Here is a 12,206-nt window from a genome sequence, read left to right on the forward strand (position 1 = left end):
GAGAGAGAGAGAGAGAGAGAGAGAGAGAGAGAGAGAGAGAGAGAGAGAGAGAGAGAGAGAGAGAGAGAGAGAGAGAGAGAGAGAGAGAGAGAGAGAGAGAGAGAGAGAGAGAGAGAGAGAGAGAGAGAGAGAGAGAGAGAGAGAGAGCAAAAAAAAAAAAGAAACAAGGAGAGCAGAACTACAAACAAGCCCTCAGCAGCAGGGGGCAGCAGCGAGTCAGAATCATTTTTTCTATTAATTGGAACAATCTTGATGTGTAATGGGCATAGCATGTTAGCATTCACTCAGTGATTCTGTCACATTTGGCAACTCTGCTTTTTTGTCACATAAACAAACCTCTTTCTCAGTTTTGCGTTTTAATGGTGACATGCGACATGACCATCCTGGTGTGCTTTTGATCATGCGTCAAAAGGTGTACCATTCACCAAGCAGAAATTTCTGACATGCCACGTTTGTTATTCAGATTCTTCTCAACTTGTTCACGGGAGATGCCTACTGCATTAGCTCACTCATTAAAAGTTTAACGTCAGTCATCCATCACCATGCGGTGAATAAGGGCGATGGTTTCCTGGGGAAGTGGCTGCGGCAGGACGTCTGGGCCTTGGGTGATCCAAAGTTGAAGCATCATCCTCTAATCTGGCAGCCATTTCAGCATGAATATCCTTGGAGGCTAACCCTTTTTTCTGCAAACATTTGATAATGCCACAGTGCCAAGTTTGATCCGTTTCTACAAAATATCTATTGCACCACTTTTTGGAGAGCTCAATTTTGCAGTGTGGGTTTATATGGAAGAAAAACACACAGCATCGCAAAATGTTTTTGGGTGTAATTGTTTTCGTTGTGGCACAAGTCCCTTTTAGTTAGCCAATAAATTGATCAGGCCATGCATTTTAATGTGCATCTATCTATCTATCTATCTATCTATCTATCTATCTATCTATCTATCTATCTATCTATCTATCTATCTATCTATCTGTCTGTCTATCTGTCTATCAAGCTATATATCTATCTAGCCAGCTATCTAGCTAGCAAGCTATCTGTTTCACAACATTTGAAAAGCTGTAATTTTCTTTCAACGAATCTTTGAGTTGAAAACCAAATGTATTAAGAAAAGGGATTTGCTCCAAGAAACAACCTTGGTGCCTGATGTGATCGAGATCATCCCCTGCCCTTTTCAGCCGCTGTTGTATTCCATGGTTGGTTACCCTCAAGGCCTCCAAGTGCAAATATGCTGTGCGGGGTTTGCAAGGAAAGCCAATGTGGCTGACATTCAAAATCATTTGGCCCTCCTCTTCTGCTCACAATCAGCATCTGTCCTATTTAAAAAAAAACACACACACACATTCTACGCCCGTTTAACAAATTATTCAAAAGTCCCATTTCCTGGGACAATTATTTCTTGTCCACTCATGATCATGGAAATATAGTGTACAGTATTATTTTGTGGGTTTTGTTTCCTGTCTTTATTTAAATAATTTCAACGATGTTGCAAATATGCATAGCTGGCATATACAAACTGTGTGAGTGTTGTAGAGGGATTTCCGAATTGACCATTAAAATGGATCATAAAGTAAAATTTTATATTAGGGCAGCCATCAGGAAATGACAAATTCAGTCCCTGTTGATTCCTTGTATTGCTTCTGGGACCTGACATAACAAAATAAGTGAGAATAAATGGGAGGGTATACAACACCGGTGTTCAACTCCGGTCCTGGAGGGCCGCTGTCCTGCATGTTTTCCAAGTCTCCCTGTTGCAACACACCTCATTCAAATGATCAGATCATCAGCAAGCTCTGTGGAAGCCTGATATTGAACCTGCTCATTTGAATCAGGTGTGTTGCATCAGGGAAACTTGGAAAACATGCAGAACAACGGCCCTCCAGGACCTGAGTTTGACACCCCTGGTATACAGCGATGCAAAAATATCAAATACTTTTACACTGTTGAACATAAAAGGCTTATAGTCCATAAAAACAAATAAACAAACAAACAAACAAACACCGTATTCACATCCCTTTGAAGCTCCTACACTTTGAAACTTTCCTTTTTGGAAGGGACAGCAATTCACGCTGATGTCAGCAGAGGATGTAGCTGGACAGATGAAGGACAATACAAAATAAAAGACTAAAAAACATCCAATATTGGTACTCATATAGTTGTCCAAAGACATGGATCATTTTCAACGTTATTTGGATTAGCTAGCTGGGAAACATAATGTGATTTATGTGCAACTGTCCTGAGAGGTAAAATCTAGATCTGGATTTCAAACAAGCATGCAAAACACCAGTATTATGTTTCATTCATCCATCACAAAATAATTCCAATAGGGGTAACAGTCATTCTATTTTGGTACATAATGTGGGCGAGAGGAATCTCAATGTATGCCTTATATTTGCAGTTGACACCCAAGCTGGAAGCGACACCAAACTGACTGTGGAGGATCTCTTTAAGCCGGAATTCAAGGTTCATGAACCCAAGGCTAATTGGATCAATGGTGAGTCATGCAGTTGTCATGCTCGGAATTGCTTATTAGTCTTAATCAGCTACACTGTATTTCTTTACAACATTCTTCATCATGACAAGGGCTGGAATCGATTATTTTTCATGTCAGATATTTTATGGTCCATATCAGCTAAGATAAGTTAATAAAACCTTTATTTGTCTCACAATGGAGAAATTCGCAATTTACAGCAGCAAAATTTGGAGGGAAGAAAGTCGAAAAATATGAAGTATTTGCATGCACAAATTAAAAAAAAAAAGAACTCTACACAGTACAGAATGCAAGATAAAATATAAAATACAAGATATAAGCATATATGCAACTGCATATATATACTGCATAAGGTGGCTGTGCGATTTAAAATGGGTGATATCCTCTTAGATGTGTTCTGACTATGTCTCATGTTTATGTAAGAAAGGACTACCGGTACATTTCTGTGCTTTGTTTCCACACATGACACAAATTCTGCTGTTTGGATTTATTTTCCTGTTCCTAATTTCCATGGGATTGATTCCATGTTTGCTAGAAGGGGGTCGTATATGTTGAGCCTGGATGGTTTTAGCTTGAAATGACCCATATGAAGTGAATCTGATTATGCTTTACCTAGCTTGAGGAAGAAGATAATGATGCTTCGAAGGGAGAAAATGGACAGGACTACGGCATTCCTGTGTCTCTTTCAATGCTTCCCTGACTTTCCCCCTGTTGCCCATGAACTGGATAAGTGTAACGCCATGCCTCAGGGCAGGAGAAAGAAGCAAGGCCTTCCATCAATATTTCATTCCCCAGTGACGTTTTTCCACTATCTTCACAACATCATCTTATTCTCTGAGCTGACCCGAGGCTGAGAAAGGGAGAACTGATGCTGTGCGACGAAGCAATCAGTAAAAACAGCTTTGCAGATTGGTTTGTGGATGATGGGACAAAATAACCTCCTGGTCAATGAGGAAAGATAACAGACAGATGGGTGAGAGTAGTTTGATCAAAAGGATTTGGTGCAAGAATGAGATTTTTTTTAAAGACTTTGTGGGATTTAGCTGGAAGTCAGAATCAGATTATTATGATCATATTTGCACTAGTGTGTTGTACGACATATTTTTGCAGGCCATACTTGAAATTGAATTGGTTAAGTGACTGTATACATGTACCAAACTTAATTTCACCTATTTTGGTTCAGGAGACGCTTGGAGTTGGAAAGACTCAAATCAATGAGACTTTGAAAAACCAGGAAGTGATTCTTTCTCAGTCCAATTCTGGCAATTTCCCTGCTTAGAGTGAATTGCTTGCGGTTCGACGGACAGTCGAGTCAATGAGCATTTCCTAGAATGGTTTGACTGTTATCGTGGTAAAAACCTTCCGCAAACTGGACCGCTGATAAGAGAAAAGGCGAGCTCCATAGCGCTAACTATGGGCATCGAGGACTTCGAAGCGTTCCGTGGCTGGCTTCAAAAGTTGGTTGCACGACATCAGCTGAGCTGAGTCTTGGGCGGTGATCGAGGGGTGGTCAAGTTAGCGACAGTAAGTGAGCGGAAAGAAAAGCTACCAAGGTCTGATACTAGCCTCATTTTGTGGCAAATAGTCATAATTTTTTTATACGATATTTTGTTCATATACCTGTACTGTATACTGCAGTTTTTGTGTTATAAACAGTTTTTGGGCAATTTATTGTTGCACTTTGTTACTTCTTTTGTCACACATGTATGTTGTTAACATACTTGGATGTTCATACAGGACATATACCGTAGTTGTTTCCCACAGAAATTCTGTTGTAAGGAAAGATTGGACACTGCAAATATGATTCCTTATAAGAAAATACTTACTGTATCGCTCTACTTCTACTGGTCAGATCACAACTCATCTGCAGCAATAAACTGGCTAAAATGGGTGATCAACAACACTGTTCTCATTGAAAAAGTATGTTAATAATTTAATGCTTTTATTCTGTTGATGTTTGATAACTACTGTCAACAAATGCAGTTTTTTTTATATGTACTGTATCTTGTGCTGACCCGTGTGTCAAATTTTAAAAGTCAATGTGGCCCCCGAGCCGAAAAGTTTGCGCACCCCTGATTTAGAGTGTTCAATCAGCCTGTCATGTATGTTTTTTGGAATGTGGGAGGAAACTGGAGTACCCGGAGAAAACCCACGAAGGCACAGGGAGAACATGCAAACTCTACACAGGAAGGCTGGAGCTGGAATCGAACTCGGTACCTCTGCACCGTGAGGCCGACACACTAACCACTCGTCCTCCGGGCCGCTCGTGTTAATGCACACTGCACCATAATCATCCTATCAGTCTCTCCGTCACAAAAAAGTATTAAAATAAAATAAAGCAAGTCACCCTTAAGCAATGCTGGCCTGTGACCTGCATCACTCAGCAGTCTGCAATTGCAGCTTGCGATCAGAGCAGTTACAACAGTTTTTATTATTATTAATATAATCATTCAGAGTTAATTTCATGTACGATTCACCGATGGCACTCTCAAAGAATGGCGATCTGGAGAGCCGAGAGAAGCATTTTCAAGCAGTACACGCGAGCTACGATAGTTAACACGCCTCAAAAGTGCTTTCCATGCCTCCGCGTTAGGCCTCGACAAAGGTAGGCAGTGATTTTCACACTCTTGTGTCTACTTTATTTTTCTATTTCGTTCACCTTAGGGGCCGTTGCTCATCATGGCATGCGTGTCGATCGCGGGAGGTTGGTTCATTGAAAAGTAGATCTTAGGTCAAAAAATGTTGGGCACCCATGAGCTACACAGTTTTGATTTATTTTAGTAGCTACACAGTTGTACTCATTTCTAACACCCTGTTATATTCTGATACTATACTAGTATGTATATTGGAACCATAAGGCACAATTTTTAGTACATGCTCAGTTGTTACATATTTGGAAGACTCAAGGTGAACAGGCACGGCGCCAGGATTTTTTCTCTCCTGGGGCTAAAGGGGGCTTGACCGATATGTGGCGGTGCTGAGTAAAAGAAACAAAAAGGTTTTCCAAGACTTCACTTACTTGAAATGTTCTCTTATTTTTTTTAAATATAAGGATAATGCACAGTAGTCGTGTGCGGTAGAGATGTGCATTCAGCATAAAGTATGAATTTGCCTGAAGGGAGAGATTTGGACCCTACCATCCAATCCTGGTAATTGAATATGTCTTTGTATCTCCTTCGGTGTGCACTGCTCAGTGTGACAGAAATGCCCAAATTGTACGCCTGTCTTCCCCTGGAAATGCTTGTTGCACACTATTTGAAGCCTTCGCACTTATGAGCTACTCTGGTGCTCCTTCGGGACTTGGACCGGGCTCATTTTTTCAATCATTCTCTTGTTCCTTACCCTTAGATTTAGGGGGGGAAATGTGTTTTGTTTTGTTTTGTTTTTTTAAATTACAAAGCAATACATTGTTGAGACGGACTGCAAGCTAATTAACTCAAACCTAAGGCGTTCAGAAATTCCTTGTGATGCCCCTTCACGACTGTGAGAGTGGGTGTGTTCGGAAAAGTTGGGTGTGCTGCGCTCCCATTAATTTGTGAACACTGCTGGCATTGGCACACCGTGTACTTTTTTAGAAATATCCATCCATCCATTCATCCATTTTCTGATCCGCTTATCCTCACAAAGATCGTGGAGTGTGCTGGAGATTTTCCCAGCTGTCTTCGGGCAGTATGCGGGGTACACCCTGAACTGGTTGCCAGCCAATCGCACGGCACACATAGCCGAACAACTATCTGTGCTCACACACATTCAATCTGGCACGCATGTTTCTGAAATGTGGGAGGAAACCGGAGTACCAGGAGAAAACCCACGAAGGCACGGGGAGAACATGGAAACTTCACACAGGAAGGAATTGAACCCTGCACCTCCACATTGTGAGGCCAACGCGGCAACCAGTCAACAACTGGGCCGCCTTTTAGAAACACGGTTTACATACACACACACACACACACACACACACACACACACACACACCCACACACACACACACACACAGACATATATATATATACACACTTGTGATATATATATATACTTGTGATATATATCTTTGAAGCTGTTTATACTGCAAAGATAGAAGTTTGTTTAGGAAGACGATCAATTCAAACAACGTGCCTTCCGCAGCCTTTCTGCCTAACGATGACAGCTATTTTGATGTGATTATCCTGTCATTAACTGTTTGTTACATTAATTAAACGGATTGTACGATACCGCACGGACAGCAATGGTATCACGAGAAGGGGGAAGCAGGTGGGTGAGAACTGTGGTGTCAAATCAAGAACATAGTTACTTTGGTGTTTTGCCATGACAACAAAAACGGCTTTGACTTACCTGCAGTTGCTCATATCTTTTTTACATGTCACACATTTGATGAGAACAGAGGACTGTCCGTCGATGACAATCGATTACTGATTGGTTCTTACCGAGTGAAGCAGTGCATGAGACAAAAGTATAATACAGACAATACATAAAAGCAAAGCCACAGCAAAGAAAATGGCACTATCTAGTACATTCAGGTCATCAAAATGTTGCTTTTTACTTAGATTTGTCCCTGCTTCATTATGAGTGTGATGGGCATTCTTTTGGATAAGTGTGAATTTTATTTCTTGAAACCCTGACTGTGGATGGTGTAATAGAGAATGATGCATGCACACAAGCATGTTACGAACACTGAGGTGTTGTGTCACCCACTGAAAAATTTCTGGCTTAGCCCCTGCACGAGACACCTATTTAATCAATCCCAGTTTTCCACATCTCACACTGGAGCAGTAATACACTGAGTTCCTTTTTTTTTTCTTTCATCAAATCAAATTACCTTGTTTTCATCAAAAGGATTAATCAATGGAAACAAGGTTTGTTTTTGCAAAGCATTCTGTGAGACTTCTGGTCTTGCAGCGTCATTCTTCTGGGTTAATTGGGAATTGCAAGCTCTGGTAGCTCCCATTAATTGCTGAGCTCACCAGTCTGTGAGATAAATTGCAGTTATTTGCTTGACCATGTCTCAGCAGACATAAATATTTGCGCATTTGTCACAGACGTGAGACTATCGAAGCATTTACTGTTGTATATTAGATTTGGCAACTGTTGTGCTGAAATTGGCCTCATTGTACACATTGTAACTGGAGCATGAATGATTGCAGGGAGACATTATGACAAGATTCACAGTATTGGGAGAATTAAAGGTTGAAATTTTCATCTATTCGTCCATGAAACGATTTTCCGTATCACTTATCCCATGACAGGTTCTGGCTAACCGAGTGTGAGGAGTGAGTTCTGTACTTTATACTGTAGATGGCCAGTTAATCACAGTGGTGACCTAAAGAGAGTGGTCATCATTCACATTCACTCTTAAGAGTTGGGTGATGGTGTTATAATTGCGTCTGCTAACACAATTTGGTGAGGGGGAACCAAACAAACGTTTAGTTGTTTTTGCTTTGGGGAATATGCCATCTTTTGGGGCGCTATAAGGCCTTGACATTTTACTTTCCTCTGTCCTTGGTGCTATATCATCTCAGATAGAAAGCCAACTTTAGAAGAAGGAAGCTCCTGATGAATTAAACATGGCAGATTTAAATATAGACTCCTAGGGGGAAAAGCAGATGGGTAATTTCGCATAGCCCACCCTTCTCTTATCCTGTGATATAATCTGACTAATTACTGTATGTAGCTGAGTTGATTGGTTATCTCCTTGTATTCTGTACTCGTTATATTGTCACTGAGTTCTGCAAGGATTATCCATCTGCCACCGTGAAGCCACTAATTTACATATTTTCTCATCATAAATAGGACAACTATAGTACTTTGTGTTATATTTCCTTTTCTAAGTTTGCTCGGCTGCGAAAACTCCACCCATGTGCAGAATTAGACCACACACGGAAAAAGAGCCCACAATGTGCTATAAACTAGAACAAAATGAAAGTCCATTTAGTAACATGAAGCCCTGCAGGGAGCCGCCCTCAGAGTAGTGGATCGTCCTTAAAATCTGGCCTGGTTGGTCGATGTACAATTCTCCATAGCAACGCCTTGGGCCCACCTCAGATCTTGTCCCAGTCAGTCGGTGCAGAATCCATCAATGGTTGGGGGTGAGGTTTGGACCTGGGCATTCAGTGGGTATTTAGTGATCCAATCCACCTCTTTTTAATGCCATAACGTAACAACTGGTAGCCTCAGCCCTCCCAAAAAACCACGACATAACTATGTCTACGTTTACACTGCGGAACCTGTTATTAAAACGTTCCTAAAAACAACTTTGCAGATTCACAGATACCTGTCTGTTTAGTCTCCCTTCCAAGCACTCTCATCTGCAGGCATCAATCGGAAAAATGTGTGGCAATAAAGAGCATTTTGCGTATTTGAGGATATTACCAAAACAAAAAAAAAATGTTACGGTGATCCCTTGGCAGAACACTGTTCATCTTTGCAAATTTCCCGAGTGTGGGACAAATAGAGGTTATCTTATCTTATCTTTTCACGGCTTCGTCGTTTCACAGATTTTTTTTTTTTTGAGCGATAATTAATTGTGAAAAATAAAGATGACAACTTTGCGGATTTCATTGATCACGGGTTCTTTTTGGAACGCAATCGCCGTGATAAACGAGGGATTACTGTACTTGTATCTTCCATTATATCACCACAGGAACGTCAAACCTCCACAGTCCAATCTAGGACTTCACAATCAATTTTTATCAATATGAAAACTTTAACTAAATAAATAACATCGTACTCATCAGAGATACTAATGCAGAAGCTCTGTCTGTGTCGGGTAACTTGTCCACACATATATAACTACAATGAAATTCCCGTGCCTCACCCAAAAAAAAAAACCCACAAAAAAAAAACCTTGGATTGAAAACGAGGCACTCTACAAAGCAGCATTGGTTGAAACGACCTCATAATGTCCAGTTTTTCTTGAAAAGTACGCTTTGAAAGTGAATTTTCAATCATGGTCCAATATCGTCCTCCATCGTAAATCAAGCTTCGGCCGTCCATCGAGTGGAAGTAATTAGAAGCAATATTAGTCATACCAATCAGAGGCCAGATAAACTCGCTTGTCACAAGGGCTATGGGATGGATTTCCGGTGGTGAATCGACAATCTGATACGCTAAAAGAAGAACCAGCGATTTTACAGGTGTGTGTGTGTGTGTGTGTGTGTGTGTGTGTGCGTGTGTGTGTGTGTGTGTGTGTGTGTGTGTGTGTGTGTGTGTGGGTTGGGAATGAGGTGTGTGGGGTGTGAAGCTAAACTATCACTGCATATCTTGCCTGCATAAGTTTAATTTGTCCTCTTTTCCATTTCACACATTATAACAAGTTAGAACTACAACTTTATTGAGTAAACAAATGTACATTCCTTTATCTCTCTCTCTCTCTCTCTCTCTCTACCTCTCTTTTTCTCCCTCTCTCAGCGGTTTCAGATAATGGATGGATGGGGGGCGCCAAAAATAAATCTTATCCATCTATCTATCTATATGTACAGTATGAATAAATGCAATTCAGTGGGCGTCAATTATACGTGGCTTTTCGCTATTTGCGGGCTGGCCCGGTCTCTATCTTTTACAAACAGTGGGTCCACTGCATATAAATATAAACTGTTTTTATATTTGTATTTTTTTAATTAGTCTTCATCAGCATATTTGGTATTGGGATTAATTTTAATACAAAAGTAATTAAAATTAATCAAATTAAATTTCAATATATATATATTTTTTTTTACAGTTAAGTACAAACTTTATCGGAACACATTTTAAAAATAACCCTCCCAAACCTGCTTAGATAGATAGCATCAAGTGAACGTGTATTAATCCATACTTTATTATGCATTGATTCTATCTTTTAATTTTGCCCGGATTTTCTCCCAAAATGTATCACATTGATGCCTTTAAAGACGACCCACCAGCTCATTGTTTATTACCTTTTTTACTCGTTTTTATGGCTGTATAATGCTGAGTCACTTCGGATAATGGTACATTTATCAAAACTCAGAGCGGTATCCTTAAACAAGTGCCGGTGCTGAGAGGGGCAAAGAAGAACCATAAAGGTTCTGGAAAAAAAACAAAAAATCCAAGTTAAATTTTATCATTGACTTCTGTCACATGTTCGCTGGTGATTCTCGATAAGGAGTAGAATACATGAAGTATCTGGTCCCGGTGTGGATGATCTCTTGTCTTGCATGTCCATAAGATTATAAAACTTGATGGTTTAGGAGGATGTACTCAGCACAAAGAGGAGATGGCTCTTGAACTCAGCCATCCATTTTAATACTCCCATAAACGAATAGCCGTTCTGTTGAAAATGAAACATATCATCATTAGTGTGTTGCGTAGGTGGAGACACGATGAATCAGGCATATTAACTAACCACAATGTATTGTTTATTTTGCAGTGGATGCTTTGAGGTGAGTTACAGTGTTTCTCTTGACTGAATTTACACTGGAAGTTTCAATACCGGATAGTGACAACTAGGGACCTTTCACGTTTGAAACGGTTCTGTTCCGATTCTCTGTACCTGGGAATCGATACCGGTGTAACAGATTGACAAGGGTGGTCAGATCGGCTTGGCGGCCTGTGCCAGTTGATGTTACCTGATATGATTGGCTGGGAGACAGCATGATGGTGTCCACGATTGTGGTTGGCCCATTTTGAGGAAATGGAATTGTAGTTCTTCTGAGAAAAAAAAATGATGAATTTTGTAACAAAATCAATTTTTAGCACCTTGTTTAATTGTATCCTGGGTGAACTGTACAAATTGCATAATGTTAACAATAATGCTAAATGACAAAGTGAGTGGCTTAGATCACATCACATGGATGATTTTCTCCCGCCTGATAGTGCATGCCATGGTTCTGTTTTTGTTTTTCTCCAGCAGGTGGCAGATGAGGGAATTTCCCTCCAGCTAGCACACCTGCTGACAATCATAATCAGTGGTATTTTTAGAACTTCCATGATGCCATATCTTTGTTAGATTATTCGCCTTGCTCACGACTCTCACCAATTGTTGAATCTTCTAGATGTCTTCTGTTTCATGTTCTTAGTTTTTTGATCGCTGCATGATTTTTGCACTTACCTTAGTAAGTGTTTTTTTTTGTTGTAATTATTACTCATGGTTTTGTATTATATGCATTTTGGGGTTTCTTGATCTATTTATGGTAGCCCGGTGGTCCAATGGTTAGTGCGTCTACCTCACAGTACAGAGATACCAGGTTCAATTCCAGCATCCTTTGTTCTACTTTGTTTGTCTTGCGACCTCCAGCGGATGTTGAATAAATGTTCAGAGTATAATATGCATCATTTTATTAAATATAATGCTGCTAAGAGCGTCACAATGAGCTTAAGAACCGAAGAAGGTAAAAATCTGAATTTACTGGACTTGACTCTACTCGGCTGTCGGCTTTTCAGTGTCCTTCGAAAATGTCCAAGGCAAACATCCGCATAGTGAGCGATCGCCTGACTGGGTGATTCACATTTATCAGAATCAGAATCAGAATCATCTTTATTGGCCAAGTATGTAGAACACACAAGGAATTTGTCTCCGGTATAACACGCTGCATTAGTATCATCATAAACAAGGACATGGCAAATAAGTATGGAAAAATTAAGTATGGAAGGACATTTCGTAATGTAAGTGAACCGTAGTGTGGTGGTACCACCCAGTGACGACTGTGAGACAATGTGCAAAGTATCAAGCAGAGCTAAAGTGATCAGTGGTAGAATACAATAC

The 12,206-nt window shown here is 40.3% G+C and overlaps 1 protein-coding gene across 1 annotated transcript in view; it reads left to right on the top strand.

Annotated features, from left to right (window-relative positions):
- The window catches only part of dpp10 (dipeptidyl peptidase like 10), a 183,174-nt gene that overhangs the window by 107,429 nt on the left and 63,539 nt on the right, over positions 1-12,206 (top strand). The window contains 1 exon segment of the mRNA XM_019892048.1: positions 2,399-2,494. Coding sequence (XP_019747607.1) covers positions 2,399-2,494 — 96 coding nt within the window.

Source organism: Hippocampus comes, unplaced genomic scaffold, assembly GCF_001891065.2.
Source record: "Hippocampus comes isolate QL1 unplaced genomic scaffold, H_comes_QL1_v1.1 scaffold310, whole genome shotgun sequence".
Taxonomy (NCBI): domain Eukaryota; kingdom Metazoa; phylum Chordata; class Actinopteri; order Syngnathiformes; family Syngnathidae; genus Hippocampus; species Hippocampus comes.